This window comes from Mauremys mutica, chromosome 1, assembly GCF_020497125.1.
Source record: "Mauremys mutica isolate MM-2020 ecotype Southern chromosome 1, ASM2049712v1, whole genome shotgun sequence".
NCBI classification, from domain to species: Eukaryota; Metazoa; Chordata; order Testudines; family Geoemydidae; genus Mauremys; species Mauremys mutica.
The window spans coordinates 150,858,916-150,880,655 of record NC_059072.1 but is presented as its reverse complement, the minus strand read 5'-3'; the positions used below and the strand labels follow the sequence as shown (position 1 = coordinate 150,880,655).

General features: G+C 47.7%; 1 protein-coding gene across 2 annotated transcripts in view; it reads right to left on the bottom strand.

Moving 5' to 3' along the window:
- The window catches only part of FAM131B (family with sequence similarity 131 member B), a 59,876-nt gene extending 40,570 nt beyond the window's left edge, over nt 1–19,306 (bottom strand). For both annotated transcript variants that reach the window (XM_044982718.1, XM_044982729.1), the window contains exon 1: nt 18,947–19,306. In XM_044982718.1, the coding sequence (XP_044838653.1) occupies nt 18,947–18,974 (28 nt within the window). In that variant the 5' untranslated portion in view covers nt 18,975–19,306. The remainder of the gene's footprint in view (nt 1–18,946) is intronic.
- Between the last annotated feature and the right edge of the window lie 2,434 nt (nt 19,307–21,740).

Sequence of the window (21,740 nt, the reverse complement as noted above, 5' to 3'; positions counted from 1 at the left end):
ATTTGCATTCTTGGCTGAGTTCCCAAAGCCTGAAGGGTCAAAAACATTGTCGCGGGTGGTTCAGGGTATATGTCGTCAGCCCCTCTCCCCCACCCCCCATGAAAGAAAAGGGGAAAAAATCGTTTCTCATCTTTTTTCAATGTCACCGCATGTCTACTGGATGCTGCTGGCAGACAGGGTGCTGCAGCGCTACACAGCCGCATCCCCTTCCCTTCCCTTCCCTTCGGCAGACGGTGCAATATGAGTGGTATCTGTCGTCGTCGTCGTCATCCCTTGAGTGCTCCTGGCTGGCCTCGGTGAGGTCGGCCGGGGGCACCTGGGCAAAAATGGGAATGACTCCCGGTCATTCCCTTCTTTAAGCTTTGTCTAATGGAGATTCAGTCCTGCCTGGAATATCATAGCAGCTGGAGACTGCCTTCCCCCCCACTTTTATCTCTGCTTGCAGAGGCAATAAAGGCAGTGTTGTTTCTTATTCATGCATTCTTTACTATTTCATCACACAAATTGGGGGATAACTGCCACGGTAGCCCAGGAGGGGTGGGGGAGGAGGGAAGCAATGGGTGGGGTTGTTGCAGGGGCAACCCCTAGAATGGCATGCAGCTCATCATTTCCATGGGATGTCTTGGACTCTGACCCGGAGCAGCTGTTTTCCTCTCTGGTTCTTTAGTAGGCTTGCCTGATATTCTAGGCAGGACTGACTCTCCATTAGACAAAACTTAAAGAAGGGAATGACCTGGGGAGTCATTCCCATTTTTGTCCATGCGTCCCCGGCCGACCTCACCAAGGCCAGCCAGGAGCACCCATGACAGCAGCAGACGGTACAATATGACTGGTAACTGTCTCTGCTAACTTGCAACGGCAAGGGGATGCTGCTGTGTAGCACTGCAGTACCGCGTCTGTCAGCAGCATCCGGTAGACATACGGTGACAGTGAAAAAAGGCTAAACGGGCTCCATGGTTGCCATGCTATGGCGTCTGCCAGGGCAATCCAGGGAAAAGGGCATGAAATGATTGTCTGCCGTTGCTTTCACGGAGGGAGGATTGACTGATGACATTTACCCAGAATCACCCGCGACACTGTTTTGCCCCATCATGCATTGTGATCTCAACCTAGAATTCCAGTGGGCGGGGGAAACTGCGGGAACTATGGGATAGCTATGGGATAGCTACTCACAGTGCAACGCTCCGGAAATCGACACTAGCCTCGGTACATGGACGCACACCGCCGAATTAATGTACTTAGTGTGGCCACGTGCACTCGACTTTATACAATCTGTTTCCAAAAACCAGTTTCTGTAAAATCGGAATAATCCTGTAGTGTAGACATACCCTCCCAGACATTCAGGCCACAATCTAGGTGTTACCTTTGACTCGGCCCTCTCTGTAGACTAGACCAGTCATCCAGGCTGTGTCTAAATCTTGCCACTACTTTCTACACAACATCGCTAATATCTGACCTTTTCTTTCAGTCCACACAGCTAAACTCTAGTTCAGGCTCCCATCATCTTCCATCTTGACTACTGCAACTTTCTCCTTTTTGTCTTCAACAAATTCACCCCTCAAGTCTATCCAAAATACTGCTGCTAAGATCATCTTTGTTTGCATCCCACCACTGATCCCACCTTCCCCCTGTATCAGACACAATTTGACTTTCTCTTTAAGGCCCTTCATGGTTTAGTCCTACATAACTCTAATATGTTATTGAGCCATTGACTCCCACCTCCACCCTGCCAAAAATGCCAGTTTTCTTTCTGGCCCATTTGTACTTTCTCCCATTCTGCCCCTTATGCATGGGAGGCATGCCCCATAAACATCCACAAAGCCTCCTTTGTCCATGTTCCCCCTTAAAATCTCACCTTCAAATTCACCTCTAGTGTGATGCCTACAAAACTCTTGACAATAGCCATGCAGTTAGTGTGTTAATGACCACTGCTTACTATATTGAATATGACCGTTCTCACTGTTACTCATCCCCTCCCTTTGTTAGTTTGTCATATGCTAAGATCATAAGCACATGGGGACAGGGTCTATCTGTATGACGTATGTACAGGGCCTAAAACAGGGAGGGGTAGGCAACCTATGGCATGGGTGCCGAAGGCGGCATGCGAGCTGATTTTCAGCGGCACTCACAGTGCCTGGATCCTGGCCACCGGTCCAGGGGGCCTCTGCATTTTATTTAATTTTAAATGAAGCTTCTTAAACATTTTAAAAACCTTATTTACTTTACATACAACAATAGTTTAGTTAAATATTATAGACTTATAGAAAGAGACCTTCTAAGAACGTTAAAATGTATTACTGGCACGCGTAACTTTAAATTAGAGTGAGTGAATGAATGAAGACTCGGCACAGCACTTCTGAAAGGTTGCCTACCCCTGGCCTAGAACAATGGTGTCTACTTTCCTGACTAGGGCTGCAATACAAATAATAAACAAACAATAATAATGATTACAATAGGAGTGGAATCGCACCCTAAGTGGCCCATTTGTGCCAGACGTGGAGATGATCTTTGATGAAGATATCATTTCATACACTCCACATCATGGTAAGCTGTGTCAGAAGCAAACAGATCTAACATTATAATAAGGATAATATTTCACATTTCTATAACACCTTTTCAGCCTAAAGGATTCCCAGAGCACTGGAATGGAGATTCTATATGTAGGGCTCACTTCCTCTATCTTTGAAACACAGCCATCTCTGGGGTGGAAGAAAACAGCCATTTAACAGGACACCATACAGAAAGTGATTAATACCATATGCAATTAAAGCTGCTGGGAAAATTTTAAGCAGGTGAAATGTAGTTACTCAAATTAGAATTTAGCCATGACTCTAGGGTTATCATCCTATTCTTACAACAAAATGCCAATTTTATAATGGCCCAAGTTGTCAGAACCTCAGTTTTACATTTCATACAAAAGGTGGCTCTTCCAGCAGCTCACCATCTTGTCTAACCATGCTGGGGCACTGGGTTAGTACTGCCTCTCACTGATAGAAGAGACTTACATACTAAGGCACGAACATCAGTTTCGATAGCACCTGTGTTTTCCTGGGTTTTTCTTCTGTATTGAAAATTTCCTTTGTTTTTAATTTTTTGGGAATATTTTTCCAACCAGTTCAGGTTGCTGTGGAAAATTTAAGTTTGCTGCAAATTTCAGCATGGAGGCACCATAGAAATCAGAGTGGCTGTTGGAGAAATGGAGATGATGCTCTAGTGTCATCAGCAGTCTATTCTGTTTCAATCTAAACCGGGATTTAAGGAGGCTGTGTGAAGTGACACTAGCCAGCACAAACTGTGTTAGTCAGTCTGGGAGCTGGACAAACGCAGAGACACACAGGGTCTGTCTTTGTCCAGCAGTCTCAGGAAATGTCTTCACAGCTGTCTGGAATCAGGGCCTGCAGCAGAGCTAGTCTCCAGGCAGTCTCATCAGTACAACTGGCCTGCAGCAGGCTGCTGGATTGGTCATGCAACGTGATTAGCTGCAGGGGCCAGCAGGCTGGCTCTTCAGCCAGCAGTTGCAGCAGCTCCTTGGCTACTCCGTGCTCATACCCACCACTGTGCCTGCTCCTGGGTTAACTTGTTCCTGCTGTCTCTGCCTTGCACCCCTCCTTATGGTGCTGCCCTGCTCGCTCCAGTTCCTGCCCTCCGTCTTGTCTTTGGCTTCTGATTACAGACTCCAGCTTGACTGTTGGCTCCAGCTTCTGACTACTGACTCCAGGTCTGACCCTAGTCCCTGGTTTCTGATGCCCGCTCTAACCACTAGGCTAGGTCATTCTCAGACCAGTTGGATGACAGATTGAGCATCCCCTAAAATTAGGGCCAGGGATCCTCAGTGCAAGCATGAACACTACTAGGTTCTAGTGGAACTGGTGGACACTGTCCAGAACTTTCAGGTACAAGTGACTGCCCGGCAATCAGAGAATGCTGCCCTACAGGGTCTGCAGGTTGCTCTGCTGGCTCCTCCTACTCCACCCTCCCTGGAGCCAAAGATTCTGCTGCCTGACAAATTTGACAGAGATTGGGACAAGTTTTGTGGGTTCCTGAACCAGTGTTGGCTCCTGTTTCTCCTACACTCCCGATCATTCCCCATGGACCAGGCCCGTGTGGTTGACTGGGAGTCCTTGCCTGGGATTCCCACTTTCGGGAACAGTCCTGCCCCCTCTTGTGACAATTAGAGGAATTCATTCAAACCATGTCCCTTATCGTGGATGACAGCAACCAGGTGTGGACCATTGAGCCAACCCTTCAGGCCTTATGTCAGGGATGCCGGCCCATTGCCAAGTACGCTGCTGAATTTCATCATTTGGCTTCTGGCACTGCGTGGAATGAGACAGCACAGAGCCATCACTTCCATCTGCGGTTAAACGAGAATATCAAGGACAAGCTTATGTGGGGGGAGCCTCCATCCAGTTTGAACAATCTGTTTGACTTGTGCGTCAGAATCAATGATCGCCTCACAGAGCTGCGGCATGAGTGTACCTCAATTTTCCAGAGGCTGCCATTCACCTCACCCATGACACTCCAAGCACGCAGAGCTTCCCTGGCACCAGAGTTCTTGAAAGCTAACCAGGTTTTCCCGCACCTCTCTGACTCCGAGAAGCACAAGCCTAATGCCCGGCATTGGTGCTTATATTGTGGGGAACCTGGCCATCTTGCCTTGACATATCCAGTGAAGACTCAGATGGAACCAGGGGTGGGAAATGCCAGGTCCCAAGCCAGGAGGAGTGGGTCCAGACAGAGATGGTCTTCTCCCACCTCTGGTAATTCCCAGCAGCACCCATGGGGCCACAATTGCACTTCAGGACCCCCAATCCAGTTTCCGATGCAGATCCGAATACTTCTATTGATTTTACTACCAGTAAGCTCCAAGATTCACTTAGAGGTCCTAGCTGACTCGGGGGGCCTCAGGTAACTTTATGGTCTTGAACTTTAAGACCCATATGGTTCCCACCATATGCAAGGACTATCCAGATCTGGTTGAGACTCTTGCTGGGTCTCTTCTCTCCTTGGGACCAGTAACCCACCAGACCTTGCCAGTAATGGTTATCACCCTCTGGGGGCACTAGGAAATCCTACAATTTGGATTAATCCATGCCCCTTATGCTCCCATCACCCTAGGTATACCTTGGCTTACCACCCATGACCCCCACATTCACTGGCGGAAGGGGATCCTACACATTAACTCCAGATATTTCTGGCTATCCTGCCTCCCAGGATCTGAGAACCAGACTGGTATGTTCTGTGGTTCATGTCATGTGCTGGAAGACCCTCACCCTCAGGCAGCAAAACCACTGGGACCTTTAGTGCCTCTGCAGCTCCATCTGCCACAGCCAAGATCTCCCACAAATACTGAGACTCTGTTGATGTTTTTGACAAGGTGAAGGCAGACATCCTGCCTCCGAATGGGACTTACAATTGGCTGATCAATCTCAAGCCCAAAAGCAAGATCCCATTTGGTAGACATATGCTCTCTCTGAACCCAAACTTGCAGAAGAAAGCTCGGAAGAGTTTCATCTGCCCAGCCACATCCCAAGTGGATTCTCCGGTCTTTTTGGTCATGAAGGAAAGCTCTTTGCATGTGTGTGTTGACTACTGGGCCCTGAGCAAGGTGACCATATGAAACTGGTCCCTGCTCCCATTTATCAACAAGATCTTAAATCAGCTATGTGTGGCCAGTATTTTGATGAAGATAGAGATGTGTGGTGCCTATAATCTGGCGTGCATGCATGATGGGGATGAGTGGAAGACCACCTTTCATGCTCAATACAGCCACTATGAATATCTAGTCTTCCTATTTGGCCTATGCAGTGCTTCAGTAACGTTTCAACACTTTATGAATGATATATTCCAAGATATGCTGGACCACTTTGTCATTATGTACATTGATGACATTCTGATTTTCTCCAAAGACCCAGCTCTTCGTGGCCAGCATTTGCATAGTGTTCTTGAAAGGCTATACCAGATTCATCTATATGCAAAGCTGGAGAAATGAGAGTTTGACTGGGACACCCTTGAATTTCTTGCTTATATCATCTTACCTCAAGGACCGGCATCTTCTAGATGGTGCTAGGTTCCTGGTTCAAGTTCTGATGGATCATACAAACTTGCAGTACCTAAAACAGCCAGGCACCTGAACCAGCGACAGGCACCCTGGTCCCTCCACTTGATGTAATTCAAGTTTGTGGTCACCTACGAGCTGGGGACAAGGAATGGGAAGGCGGATGCATTGTCACAAAAGGATGAATACTACAAACTGGGTGAAGAGACAATGTCCGTGATTCCCAAGCTCTCCAAGGTCCTTTCTGGCACTGTAGCCTCTGACCACTCTGTTACCTAGCAATCACCTTGCCATCCAAACCTATCAAGCCTTACACCACAACCAGGCCCAGACCTTAACAGGAACTTGATGACCTGCTGTATGTACCTCTGTGGCATCCTATGTAGAGTCCTGTGACCTTTGCACCCAGACCAAGACCCCCATTCATTCAAGACCACTGGGTCTCCTCCAGCCCTTACCCACTCCACCTCGACTGTGGACCATCATTTCCGTGGACATTATCATGGAATTACCACCCTCCCAAAGCCATGCTTTCTAGCGGTGATCAACCACTTAACCAAGATAGCGTTTGTTCCATTGCAGGTGCCTCCTCCCTCTGCTCAGGAGACAGCCTGCTTGTTTGTGATCAACATCTTTCATCTCCACTGCATGCCTGCAGGATAATGTCTGACTAAGGATCCCAATTTATTTCCTACTTCTGGTGAGAATTGCTATGCCACCTGAGTATCAATGCCCTAACCTCAGTGGCCTGTCACCCAACGACCAATGGGCAGGCAGAACAAGTCAGTCAAGCCCTTGAACTACATGGCTCCCTAAATCTATCATCAATATTACTGACTGTCCCTGATCCCTCATGCTGAGTTTGCTTACAGCAAAGCTATAGAGGTCTCCACCAAACAGACTCCCTTCTTTGCTCACTAATTATGGTTTCTATCTTTGTGCTCATGCAGAGATCCCCTCTGAATCATCAATGCCTGTTGCTACCAAACTCACAACCCACATCCAGCAGGCACTCCAAGAACCCCAGAAGAAATTAGAAGTCACCAGGGCAACTTACAAATGGCATGTTGACCTATCCCGTCAGCTGACACCTGGCTTTGGGATAGAGAGCCAAGAAGAACGTGTGCTTCAGCAGATTCTAGACTCTCATTGGGTCCAAGTGAAACTACAATATGTAATTGACTGGAATGGGTACATCCAGTGGTGAGCTGGAGCAGGTTCCCACAGGTTTTCAAGAACCGGTTGCTAAAATTAGACCTCCATGGAGAACCGGTTGTTAAAGGGCCAGGGGGTGGGCAAAGAACTCTGGCCTGTGGGCCGGACCATCCTGTTGCTCCCAGGATTCCCAGCTGGGGAGGCTGAAGCTCCCCCGGCCCTTCCCCCGCTTCCCCCCAGCTGCAGCGTGGCCAGCCGCCGGCACCAGCTGGGCAGCTCAGCTGAGCTCGGGAGTCGTCCTGCTGCCACTTTTTGAATGGCCCAGTAAGGTGCGGGGTGGGGGTGGGGGCTGCTGCAAGCTCCAGGGCTGGCCAGAGGGGAGGGGAGGGGGCAATTGGCCCAGGCCCTGCAGGGGCCTCCGGCCCCATGACAATCTCTCCCTGGCCCCTCCCCCGCTCCTCCCCCTTAAATCAGAACTTTTTATAGGGAACCGGTTGTTAAGATTTTGGCAGCTCATCACTGGGTACATCCCAGACAAACATTCATGGGAATGTACAGAACACTTCCATGCCCCAGCTCTCCTGCGTGCCTTTCAGCATGCTTACCCTTAGAAACCCGACCCCAGGGCCTAGATGGTGCCCTACAGAGGACAGTATTGTCTGGAATCAGGACCTGCAGCAGACCTAATCTCCAAGCAGTCTCATCAGGACAGCTGGTCAGCAGGTTGTCTGATTCACCATGCCACCTGATTGGCTGCAGGGGCAGCAGGCCAGCTCATAAGCCAGCAGCAGCAGCTTTCTGGCTGCTCAATGCTCATGCTCATGCCTATGCATGCTCCTGTGTTACCTTGTTTCTGCTGCCCCTGCCTTGCACCCAGCCTTGCCTCTGTATTGTCCTCTCCTTGCGTGCTACCCTGCTCACTCCAGTTCCTGGCCTCCGGCTTGACCCTTTGCTCTGGTATCCAGTTCCTGAGCTCTGGTTTGACCCTTGACTTTGGCTTCTCACTACTGACTCCAGCTCTGATCCTAGTCCTTGGTTCCTTATGCCTGCTCCAATCTCTTGGCCTGATGCCTGCTCCAACCACTAGACTAAATCGCCCTCATCCTGGCTGGCTGAAAACAGTGAAAGCAGGGTGTGAATGAGCTCTCCCCTGACATCTAGTGATGAACTGTGGAAGAACACTTTAGGAGCTGACCTCATTTGCATGAACACACCCACTCTGCCTAGGTGCTCAGCAGGATGGGATTGCTTGCCCAAATGATCACTTTTGGCTAGTGTTGGATCCTCAGGCTCCTTGTTATTGAGGCAGGAGTAACAAGGGGTTGTTATCCTTGGTATGTGCATCAAAGGCAGCAGAACTATGCTTGGCATACCCTGATTGAAGGACTCACCCTAAACTAAACAGCATTCATTAGGCAGGGGATATGGGTTACAAAGACCAATGAGAGGTGAGATGGTGGGGGTAGGTCTTTGTAGTTGGTGGTGTGGGTGCTGTTTAAGAGCTTTAGAGCTCATATGACCCTTCTTCTTGCCACTAGGTAATAAAAGAGCTAATTTAGGCTCAATTGAGAGTTGTTTTACACACTGAAGAGCTGAAATCATTGATACATAGGTCTCAGCATTAGAATTGCTTTGGGACAGTGTCTCTGATGCAAGGGAATACCCAGTGTGCACCAGCAGTGAGGATCCCCCACTAACAGCTGAAATCACTGAGAGCTGTGTTAAGTGGTAGCACCTGAAGACATCCTGGCAAGTGGCCAGCAAGGAGGCCGGCGATGAGGAGTGGTGAGTGAATGCCAGGACAGTGGAGCAAGTATGGTGCCTTCTCCTCCATCTCTCTCCACCCAGGGTGGGAGGTGAACTCTGCGGATGTACTTCTGAACTCTGGGCCTGCACTGATACAGGACAACAACTGTGAGTGGGGGGTGGAGAAGGGATGGGCATGTTAAAGGGATTTTTGTTTGCTGGACTTAAGAACCTGAGGGAAAAGGATACTGCCCAACTTACTTAGGTGGGGTAGGGTAGGTCTTTTGCTCATGGTTTATGTTAATGAACCCTGTTTGTAGCATTTTCCCAAATTAATGCCAGGTTACTTATCTCCTTTTATTAAAAGTTTATTTGCTACACTCAGACTCTGCTTGCAAGAGGGGAAGTATTGCCTCTTCGAGGCGCCCAGTGAGTGGTATGTAATTGTTCCAGGTCACTGGATGGGGCTCTAGCTGGTTTTGTGTTGTATTGTTGAAAAGAAACCCCACGATACTGAACCCAGCCCTCGTTTCTGCCAACTCTGAATGGCAGAAGGGTTACAACAACACAGATAACTTGAGTGTTACCCCTAACTTGACTCATGTCCACACAAAAAAATCTCTAGCTTGAGTTAAGTAGTGCTTTTAACTCAAGATAGTTGGCCTATCATGGTGGTGAGCTGAAGCTTGAGAACTGATGCTCAAGCTAGTGATGCAGTAGAAATGCAACAGCTTGAGATACAATTCATCAGTAGCTAATCCAACCACTCTGCTAATCCAGTCATTCCATGCTGCTAATCAAATCAATCTGTACAAACTTTTGAGCCACAAAGAGCTCTTCTTCAGAAGAACTCTGTAGCTCAAAAGCATGCGTCTCTCACCAACAGAAGTGGGTCTAATAAAATATATTATTTCACCCACCTTGTCTCTCTAATATCCTGGGACCAAGATGGCTATAAATACACTGCATATAACTCCAGTGTTGTTTTGCAGTATGGTAACTCTCACCCTAGCAAAGGTAGTGTGAGTTCAGTAACTTGAGTTAATTGTTGCAAGTGAAGACAAGTCATTAGTTAAGACTCCCCTTTATACTCATTACAACTGAGCCCAGTCTACACTATAGGGAATATAGCAGCATAGCTACATCACTGCAGCTCTGCCAAGATAACCCCTTAATGTAGATGCCAACTACAGTGATGGGAAGGGGTTTTTCCATCGCTGTACGAACTCCATCTCTCTGTGTGACAGTAACAGAAGCATTCTTCTGTTGACCTAGCTGTGTCTACACTGGAGGTTAGGTCAGTGTATCTGTCGCTCAGGGATGTGGATTTTTTACATCCCTAAGCACTGTAGCTATGTCAACTTAAATATTAAATCTAGACTACACCTGAGTCCTCCCTCTTCTATATCATGGGGGGCACTACATATCTTTCAGGAAATTATGGTCCTACTCAGAGGTGGGCAAAATTTTTCAACTGAAACTTTTTTCTGTTAAAATTATAGTTCAGGCAACACCAAAAAAATTCATGAATTCCTGTCAATTTCACTGAATTGTTTCAATCAAAAAATCAAAATGTGTTGTTTAGACATTTTTGAAACAAAACAATCTAATTTTTTATTCAAAATAAATGTATGTGAATTTTTTTTTAATTTTATCAAAACATAATTAAAAAGTGTTATGCTTGAAATCAAAATGAAACATTTCAGTTATTTGGGGAAATTTTGTAGTCTTTTGAAAATAAAATTTCTTGTATTCTTTAATTTCCTAAAAAAAGTTTAAAAATCATTTTCAGTTCAAGCTGAAACTACACACACACACACACACACACACACACACACACACACACACACACACACACACACACACACACACACACACATTCTTTATTGTTAGGAATTGATAGCAAAGCCAAAAGTTCATTATTTGCCCAGCTCTAGTCCTGACTAGTAATATGCAAAACTGTCTTCCTTCCATCATTGTACATGCCACTGTCATCTTTGAGCCATTCCATGTCCTCATATAAGGTTGCAAGGTGTCATAAAATCCCATTTCATTTATATGCCTACTGAGCTGCTCAGTCATGAAGCTGCTCAATCACTCTCTCCAGGGAAAGGGAATGTGTCACTCTGTGTAATAACTGGAAAGAACCACTCAGCATGCTTCACCCAGGATGGCACCTCACCTTCCACCCAGAAGAGATTGATTATACACCTCAGTCAATGGGAGATTGCATTGCCATTAGTTTTTACAAAACACATCATGCAGAGTAATTAACTACTTCCAAGATCTTATTGAGAAATCTTCACCTTCAACAAGGAGAGTGGTTCAACTGGCTCAAGAGAGATTGGCTTTAACATGACTGAACTTACTCCCTAGTGAGCTGTCAGGAATTGGGGCCTGCCGAAGAGCCAATCTTTGGGCACCCTAACCAGCAGAGCTAGCCTGTTTGCTGCCTGATTGGCTACACTGCCAGATTGGTGGGAAGAGTCATCAGACCAGCTGTTAAGCCCAGCAGCAGAAGTTTGATGGCTGCTCAAAGCATTCACCCACAGCTGTGGTAGCTCCTGCCTCCTTCCCAGCCCTGCTCCACTTTGGCTTATTCCAGGTAACCCAGTTCTGACCCATGGTTCTGATTCCTGACTTCGGCTCTGACCTTGGGCTCCTATTCCTGGTGACTGACTCCTACTCCAACCAGCAGGCCTGGCCACCCACATCATGGTCTCTGACATGAAGAAGCTGTAAAACTGATCACCAACAAGTCTGCTTTACAGGACGGGGAGCCTTCACCACACTGACCAGCTCTGCAGGGTAATGCTCTGCCACATATATAATCAAGGCAACTAACTTCTTTCATTGTCTGTACTATAAATCCAATATAGGGTTCCTTGTACAATGTGATTATGCAGCTGCATAATAACCTTTTTTTTCTGGAAGTTGGCACATAACTGTGCCCCAGACTCCATGTTTTCATTTTAAAAAACTGAAATCTCTTGCTCTTACAGCTGGCTGGCAGCAGTCTGGGAGACACTCCGTGGTCTCTGTGTGTTGTGTCCTACCATTACAACGAATCCATAAAGCATGTGAGTCTGTTACAGGCCCTCCTATGGAACCCGGCACTTTAGCTTAAGCTGGCTTTCTGTTCTGAGTCTCTGATCTCAGCCACGATAGAGGCCGTCACACCGGCACAACCACTGTCCACGAGGTACCAGATCAGTACAGATCTTCAGTTCCCAATGCTGTAAATGTGGCAGCTTTCGCTGCCAATAAGTCAATTTAATCTTTTGTTCAAAGTTTAAAAACAATGTGCCAGTGTTACCAGACTAAGGACTTTTCTGTACAGCAAGTTAGTGTGCAGTAAGCCTGGGTGTGAATTTAAAGTGCACTAGCTACTCCGCACTAACTCCCCATGTGGACATTCTTACTGAGCACTAAGAGTTTGTCTACACAGGGATAAAAGACCTGCAGCGTGGCTGCAGCTGGCTCAGGTCAGCTGACTTGGGCTTGGAGGCCTTGGGCTGTGGGGCTAAAAATTGCTGTGTAGATGCCCAGGATCTAGGACCTTCTCCCTCACAGGGGCCCAGAGCTTGGACTCCAGCCCAGGCCTGAATGTCTACAAAGCAATTTTTCAGCCCCAAAGCCTGAGTCCCATGAGCTTGAGTCAGCTGACCTAGGTCAGCCAAGGCTTTTTTATCCCTGTGTACACGTACCCTAAGTGTGCCATCAGGCAATTTGGCTTAGTACACTTCCAAAGGGCATTAAGCTAATGTGCACAAGGGTTACTCTCCATGTGCAGTAAGTGTGTCCAGGTAGGCAGTTAGTGTAGAAGAGCTGCTGTGCACCAGCTCCTGTCAGCTTTTTCCCCATGTAGACAAGCCCTAATGCACTAAGATGGTCTGGACCAGGGGTCCCCAACGCGGTGCCCGCGGGTGCCATGGCACCTGCGGGGGCATCTAAATCATCGAGAGGCGTCACCGCCGAAACACCACAGAAATTCAGCAGCATTTTGGTGGGTGCTTCACCGCCGCCACAGTCCTTCATCTGGCGCCCGCCAGACGAAAAGTTTGGGGACCACTGGTCTGGACAAAGACACTCTGATGCCGAAATTCAGATTCATTAAAAAAAGCAAGAGTGCCAACAGGACAATCTTTTTGTTCTGTGTCTATACAGTGCCTACCACAATGGGATTTTGGTCCATGACTCGGGCTCCTGGGCACTACCACAGTACACATCATAAATATTACCACCATTATGCCAACTTGGTTATAGTGCCTGAAGGAAAGAGAGACACTCTCTCTAAGTGGCCAAATAGTGGATGCCATTATATCTACAAAATCCCTGACAAAGAAACAGAAGTGTCCTCAGCAGGTGGCTGATACCCTCACAGCACAAAGGAATTCAAAAAGCAGTGAAGAGAGGTAGCTTAGTCAGCTCAGAGACATCTGGCTACTGAGGCAGATGGCCCACCAAGGGGATTTTCAAAGAAGGTCTTTCCTGAGAGTAATAAGTTAGGGCAAAGGGATATAACTAGGAGTCATGAAATGAAATTCAAGAAAGGAATATTTCAGGCTGCATATCAGCAAATATTTGCTAACTGTGAGATCTAATAGACTGTGGAATAGTCTCCACAAGGGAGATTGCAAACCTCCTAGGACAGGAACCAGGGTGGATAAAAATCAATGTTTAAAAAAAAAAATCTGATTTTTTTTAAATTTAAATTGGATTTTTTTGATAAATGCTTTTTGGGGAATAAAACTATCTAAAGATAGTTTTAATTAAGATACATTATAGCTCAAAGATATCTCATCATGGAATAGGGATTATAAATTCTAGTTCTATAGTATGAGACAATATACTCATGTAATGTTTAAGAAAAGTTTTGTAAATGAGTTCCAATAGTTCATGGATTAGGGACACAATCTTGTGGGGGTCCAGGGGCTTCTGTATAGATTATTTAGGTTAATCTTTCTATCTACCCAATGGGACTCAGTGCTCAGTCTAGAAGATACCATCAGAGATCCTTAGTTTTGCAGACTCAAACTGTGGATTTGTGTCTCCAGAGATAACATGCTTGTTAATCGCAAAAATGTTTTTAAATAAATAATATCTAGAGGTGAGAAATAGACCTCAACCCTATTGTCTCTCTGCAAATTTGTGTACACAGTGTCAATCCCTTACCTCTCTCTAAAAGTGCAAAGTTTCAAAAAGTTCAATGGACAGAAGATTGTTGGGGGCGGAATAGATCTGGACAAGGAGAAGAGGTCTGGAGATAAATGTGAGACGGGCGGGACACGCAGTAGAAACAAAAATGAAACTCTTTGAGCAGCATATTCCAGAAGTCTTGAGGTCTTTCTGAGTGAAGCCTTCATTGATTTGAGATCTACCATGCCATTCTCTCACTAGAAGGGAAAACCTAGAATGGCAGCAGGCCGTAAAAGAGAGCCAGTTTGGGAATATTTTAATGAAGTTCCTCTACCTGTGGATATGACAGGCATGTGTGCAAAATGCAAACAGTGCAACAAAGAAATGCAAGGCCTGATTGCCCGAATGAAACAACATCCTGAGAAGTGTTCCTTCGCAGGAGGAAGCTGCGTTGAAGATGATGAAAGGAACATGTCTGAACATGTAGGATCTTCAGGTTGGTAAACTTTTTAATTTCATACTTCTTTCTTAAGGACTGCCTGTCTTCCTTCTGGACTATTCTTGAAATCTCATGTTTGAGCAAAAAATATAGTTGCCAGTGGGAGCTACAAGCAGCTGTGCCTGCAGACGCTCAGGTAAACAAAATGTCTCACGGCCCGCCTAGGGCTTACCCTGAACAAGCCACGAACCAAGTTTGGGCACCCCTGCTCTATGGTACTATCATTTTAGATGCAGTTGTGATAAAAAATAAATAGCTGAAATAGGCAGATCTTCCTTTTACAATTTCACCTTTAAAGTAGCACTGAGTGTCAGTGAATGCAATGAGTAATACTAAATGAGCAGTATGGTAATAATAATTAAATAACTGCATTGACTTATTTTGTTTAGGAAAATCCATCCTCAACATACAGGATTCTGAAGACTATCCACCTTCAAGATCACCATCATTTTCTATACCGTAACTCCTCACTTAACGTTGTAGTTATGTTCCTGAAAAATGTGACTTTAAGTGAAATGATATTAAGCAAATCCAATTTCCCCATAAGAATTAATGTAAATGAGGAGGTTTTGTTCCAGGGAAACTTTTTTCACCACACACACACACACACACACACACACACTAAAAGTTTGAAATAAACAATTTATGGAATAGACAAAGCCCTGGAGTAATCCTAGGGAAAAATCCAGCAGTGGTGTATGAGAGACTAAATGTGATTTACTAGGCTTTTCTATCACTAACTTCCATAATCCAAAGTCCTGAGTCAAAAACCATTCAAATTCAGAGAACAACCAGTACAGTATCATTGTTCCCTCTTCTAGCCCCACAACCACTTGATTTGAGTGATGGAACATATAGACCCAATATTAAATCAATTCTGCAAGAAACAGGCCAGCAAGATTCATAGATTCCAAGGCCAGAAGGGACCATTGTGATCATCTAGTCTGACCTCTGATATAACACAGGCCATAGAACTTCCCTGAAAAAATTCCTAGAGCAGATCTTTTAGACAAACATCCAATCTTGATTTAAAAATTGTAAGTGATGGAGATCCCACCATAACTCTTGTTAAATTGTTCCACTGGATAATTGCTCTCACTGTTAAAAATGTACACCTTATTTCCAGTCTGAATATTTCTAGTTTCTATTTCCAACCATTGGATAATGTTATATCTTTCTATGCTAGATTGAAGAGCCCATTATCAAATATTTATTCCCCATATACATACTTATAGATGGTAATTAACTCACCCTTTAACCTTCTCTTTGTTAAGCTAAATAGATTGTGCTCCTTGAGTCTGTCACTTGAAGGGATGTTGTCCAATCCTTTGATCATTCTTGTGGCTCTTCTCTGAACCCTCTAAATTTATCAACATTCTTCTTGAATTGTGGACACCAGAACTGGACACAGTAGTCCAGCAACAGTCACTTCAATGCCAAATACAGAGGAAATATAACCTCTCTACTCCTACTCGAGAGTCCCCTGTTTATGCACTCCAGGATTGTATCAGCCCTTTTGACCATAGAGTAGCACTGAGACTGCATAATAATAATTGGAGATATACCCATCTCCTGGAACTGGAAGGGACCTTGAAAGGTCATCGAGTCCAGCCCCCTGCCTTCACTAGCAGGACCAAGTACTGATTTTTGCCCCAGATCCCTAAGTGGCCCCCTCAACGATTGAACTCACAACCCTGGGTTTAGCAGGCTAATGCTCAAACCACTGAGCTATCCCTCCCCCCTGATAATCAGATTCAGCTGATTATCCACCAGGACCCACAAATCAAGTGAGTCAGTGACCTCTTCCCTTCATTATTTACCACTTCCCCAATTTTTGTGTCATGTGCAAACTTTTTCTGTGACAGTTTTTTATGTTTTCTTCCAGGTCATTGATTAAAAATGTTAAATAGTGTAGAACTAAGAACTAATCCCAGCGGGACCTCACTAGAAACACACACACACACACACACACACGATTCCTTGTTCACATTTGAGTCCTAACAGTTAGCCAGCTTTTAATCCATTTAATATATGCCATGTCATTTTATATAGTTCTAGTGTTTTAATCAAAGTGTCTCAGTGATACATTGTGTCAGGGGCTAAGATCACAACCATGTCTTGCAGCTCAGAGGCCTATACCTCTCTGACCTGGTATTTAAAGGCACTAATTTTCTTCACAGGCCATCTTCACAGTCCTGAGAAAGCCTCATAATGGGCGCCTATAAGATTGGATAGCACAGATTCTCCACTCCCAACAGAATTCCTCCAGACAAACTTCCCCACTTTTCCCACCACCTCTGCGCAGTGTCTAGCTCCCTGGCCCAGCACTCCAGAGAGCTATGGTCACTGATGAGCGAGAGCTGGGAACAGTGGGCACAGGTGGTAGGCATCAGACACAATTATTAGGTAGATCTCTCTCTCACACACACACACTAGAACCCTGGTTCTATAGCTCCCAAAACACAGGTCTCTATCATATGAGGTAAAGGCAAACTCCTTCAGCTAACACTATTAGTAGATCTCTTATTTTCTTTGTGGGACCAACATTATAGGACAATGCCCCTTATACATATACAAAGCCAATATATTACAACAGGTCCAACAATACCTTGGAATATTATGGAACCTATTTTTAAAAGTTATGGTATAGGTGCACTTGCACATGCAAGTTGCAATTAGTTATCATCATCAGGCAGACAGATGGACATTTAGTCACCTAAACGACTGTGTCCACACATTGTTACCTGCAAATGCAGGTGACCAGTTACACAGACTTTTTGCAATGCAGAATTCAGGCCTCCAGTCATAAAAATGTAGTCCTATGTTTAAAAAAAAAATCTGTGTGGGTAAAGATGAGCAGCTCAATACAGTTCTAGCCAACTGGGAGTGGGTGTCACTGAAGATGTTTGTTATTTTCTGATGGGGGTGTGTGATGGGGTGAAGGGGGTCAGTTACGTTTAGTTCAGAGACCACACTGATAAGGCAACATGGCAGGATAGATAAATAATGTCCTCGGCACAGTGCTCACTCAGCCTGGGGGAATGAGGCATGAGAGAGGGCAGTGTGGCTGACTTGCGACAGGGAAAGGGTCCAGGTGCCATCATGCTGGGAAAGAAGTATCCTAGAGAAAGTGTTTGGTGTTCTCTGATGTTGTGAGGTATTACAGAGGACAGTACCTTCTTGCTGGATGTGGTGGGAGATGAAGGGTGGATGTGGGGTAGAAACCTTTAGGTAAGGGCGTATGCTTGTTACTCTGAGGGTACATTGGTGACACAGTGAGAAGATGTTCCCAGGAGTGTTCTCTTGATGTGTAGAGGGAGGTGCTCAGCAGCAGGGGAAAGCTGGGTTTCTTATCCTCCGATCAGGGACAGGTGTCACAGGCAGAGGAGCACATCTTTTGAAAAGTCTTCCCTCAGTGTGCTTTTGGGGGGAAGTGGTTCACCTCCCACAGCCATAGGTGATTGGTTCTGTTCTCAGGGGGTTGTACAGGGTTTGTGTAGTTCGGGAAAGGTATTGGAGTGGGAGGTACTGGTGAGCTGGATGAGGTGGGTGTGTGACATATATCCCTTAGGGGTGGTGTGTGAGAGTGTGGGCTGCAGAGCTGGATGGGTGGACAGTGTCCCAGGGGGTGTGTGAGAGACAAGGTGGGTGAGGTCGTATCTGTTAATAGACCCCCTTCTGTTGGTGAAAGAGACCAGCGTTTGAGCTACATAGAGCTCTTCTTCAGGTCATGTGAGATGTGTTATTCTGAGGCGATGTGCCTAAGCGTGGGTATAGTGAGGGGGTCCCTTGGCAGGATGGGGTTTGTCACAGAGGCTGCGAAGTGGGTGCACAGCAGAAAGGGGTTGCCTTGGTATGTCTCTGTGCGGTGGGAGGGACTCTCTGGGTGTTGTTATTCTCCGATGAGGCGTGTGTGTGTGGGTGGGGGGGAGATGTGCAGCTCTCACTGCAGTGATATGGATAGTCCGATCATAACAATAACCCTCCCATTAGGAGGAAGAGAAGGTGCGGCTGGCCCCTGATTCAGGTCTCAGAGCCCTCCCCCGTCTCAGGAGCATGCCCGCACCTCGGGATCCCCCGAGCCGCACCGCGGGGGCTCGCCCCGCAGCAGGGAGAGCACGGTGCCCAGCAAAGAACAGGGAGCTGTAACGCACCGTGCACACCCAATGGCGTTGAGAGACGGGGGGCAGGCAGAGAGGGCGAGAGAGACCGGGGGAGAAAAGCCCTTTACCTGTCCATCCCCCTTCAGCCACGGAAGGATCGCTACATGCAAAGGGAAAGGCAGCCGGAGAGATGAGCAGCAGCAGCTCCCTGGAGCCTCTTCCCCCCCTCCCTGCCCGGCTCCTTACCTACAGTCCTGGATCCTATGCAGCCCATCACTCTAGCAGGTCCCCGCGGAGGAGGCAGCAGGCGCCGCAGTGAGGAGGAAGGGAAGTGGGCGAAGGTGTCGGAGGAGGGGGTGGGGTGGGGGAGCTCCACTTATGGTGAATGTCCAGTGTGGCCCAGCCTGCGCCGGCGGAGGGGCATGGTCCGGGGTGAGCGCGCCTTGCCCGCCCCGGCGAGAGGCAGCGAGGGAGGCAGGAGATGCTCCGGTCCAGGCCCTCCGGCCAAGATGCTCGGACCAGCCACACCTCGCCTGCCACAGCGCTGCCTCTGCTCCCTCTGCGTCCCTGCCTCTTTCCCTCGCTCCTCTCTCCGCCCTCGCTCGCTCTTCCCGGCTTGGATGCTACAAGGATCTTCGCAGGAGGAGGAGGAGGAGAGGGGGGGGGGAGGGCTGAGATTGGGTAAACAGCTCAGGTCCCGAGCGCGGGGCTGCCATTGGCTGAGCCCGCGCCGCGGCTGCAGGAGGCAGGGGAGAGGGAGCCGGGAGCCGGGAGCCCGCACGCTGCTGAACGCGCCTCCCGCACACACCCACCCGCGGCCAGCCGGGCTGGAGAGGCCGCCTGGCCCCGGGACCGCGGGGAGGGAGGGCGGGCAGCGGGCGAGGAGGTGATCAATTCGCGTCCCCCACAGAAGACACAGGGAGCAATGGCGAGGGAGCGCTCCCAGGGACGGGGCCATTTTGAGGCTGAGAGAGACAGACGGACAGAGGCGGCGAGGGAGGGGGCAAGAGGGACACGGGGACAGGTGCGGCTGGGAGCAGGGCAGCTGGCCGGAGAGGCCAAGCCGCCGTCCCCCACCAGGAGTAAATGTGGAGCGAGCCGCTACACTGAGAAGCTCAGTTCACCCGGGACTAAGAGGCGCTGGAAGGAGGGAGGGGAGATGGAGAGATGCGGAGCAGGGGGAGAGGAAAAGAGAGAGGCACTAAGAGCAAGTGGCCGGAGGTCAGAGCCCGGGCAGTGCAGTCCCCTCCCTACACACAGAGTCGCGGGCAGCACGCCAAGGGGAGGAGGGGGGCAGAGAAACGATTGCTGGGAAGGGGCCCGGGCTCCCGCACCGTCCGCCTCCTGAGCGAGGGAGCGAGATGCTGCTTGTCACACGCTTCCATCTGTCCAGAGCATCCCATCTCCAAAGCTCATTTGCTAATCAAGCTGCAGCACTGTGAGGGCTGGGCCCAGCCAACGCCGGGGAGCTGCACTGCACAGCCGTGGTATGAATCACCAACGGGGGCAGTGGGAGAGACGGGGAGGGTGTGCAAGGGAGACAGGAGGAAAGATATGAGGTAGGAAGGCAGCAACATGGGCGGGGGGGGGGGGGCAGAACAGGTGAGAAGGGCAGGGGTGGGGGGAGATAGGAAGGAGGAAGGAGGAGGGCTGGAGAGAAAACTTAGAAAGGGATGGTCAATGAGGAAGGAAAGAGGACGATCACTCCGGGTGACTGAAGGAGGATGGAGACTGGAGAGAGAGAACCAGAGAGCAGGAACAGGCAAGTGGGTGGCATGGCAGCCGTCAGGAAGCTGTCTCGGTAACTACACTTCTAAACTGGATCCAATTAAAAGGAAAGACTCTCTGGTGGCCAGAGGCGGCAGCAGCAGCTGGATCCCATGGGGGTGGGTCTGGTCACAGGTACTGGCTCTTAATTGAGCTACAGGTCCAGGAGCAGTTATTTCACGCAGAGAAAGGACAATCCCAAGTACCCCTGGCCCTGCACTGCACTGCCTCACACACTGCCCCTGATGCTCATGAACCAGGAGAGCTCACAACACTGGGCTCTTACAGTGTGGTTTTACTCTGAAAAGAGTCTAAAATATTGGCTGCTTTATGCTCACAGACCTGTCCCCTGTGTTATCCACAGTCCTAGCTGCTGGTCTTGAGTTACAGCTTTACTCTATTATACACCATTAGTTCAGCAGAGCCAACACTGCTCAGAGACAGGAACAGTTCTTCTTGTGTATCAAGAGAATTGTTTACCAAGTTCTTCTAATCAGTTACTACTGTGCAGACCCTTTGAAGGCCAATGGAGCTGCACAGGTCACTGAGAAATGAGTTTGGCCTGTAGAACCATTATTAGAGGGAAAGGGCCCTACTTGACTCTCAGATCCCAGGCTGAGCCTGCAGGATTGGCAACTATGGAACATTCCCTCCTTCCCCGTTCATTTTTTTAGACAGAATACATGTGAACCTGAAAATAAAATCTGGCCTCCTTCAGGAGTTTCCTTGCATACCCCATGAAACAGCATTTGTGCCTTACCTTAACCATGGTAGAGGTGTTGCAGGCACAGCTAAGGTTGAATTTCAGTTTTGCACACTCTTTTCTGAGCCCATTTCTCCTTTCAGACTTCTCATGCTCTCTAATCTAAACTCTTTGTAGTTTATGTCTTCATACCTCAAATCTGACCCCTTTTCTCTCCCTGACTGGTGTCTTCTCTGGTTTTCTCTTTAAGTGATTTTAGAGTATGGGCTGATGAGGCCATTGAACCTCTGTGCTCCGTCTTCTTATTCTCCATCCTTGCCTCCCTCAGTCTTAGTTTATCATCTCACCCAACCCAACTCATGGCCATATTCTTGCTCTCATCATAAGCAACTTTCTCTCTCCCCTTTTCTATTCCATCTACAGTGTAACTTGTACCATTCTCTCCTTGCTTATGACAAAGCCTCTATCCTTCAACCTTCAGAGGATTATTTTTCTTGCCTCACCATTTTCTCAAATGTCTTGATACTACCAGGCCTCTCCATCCTTATCTGTAATAATGATCTCTTATTT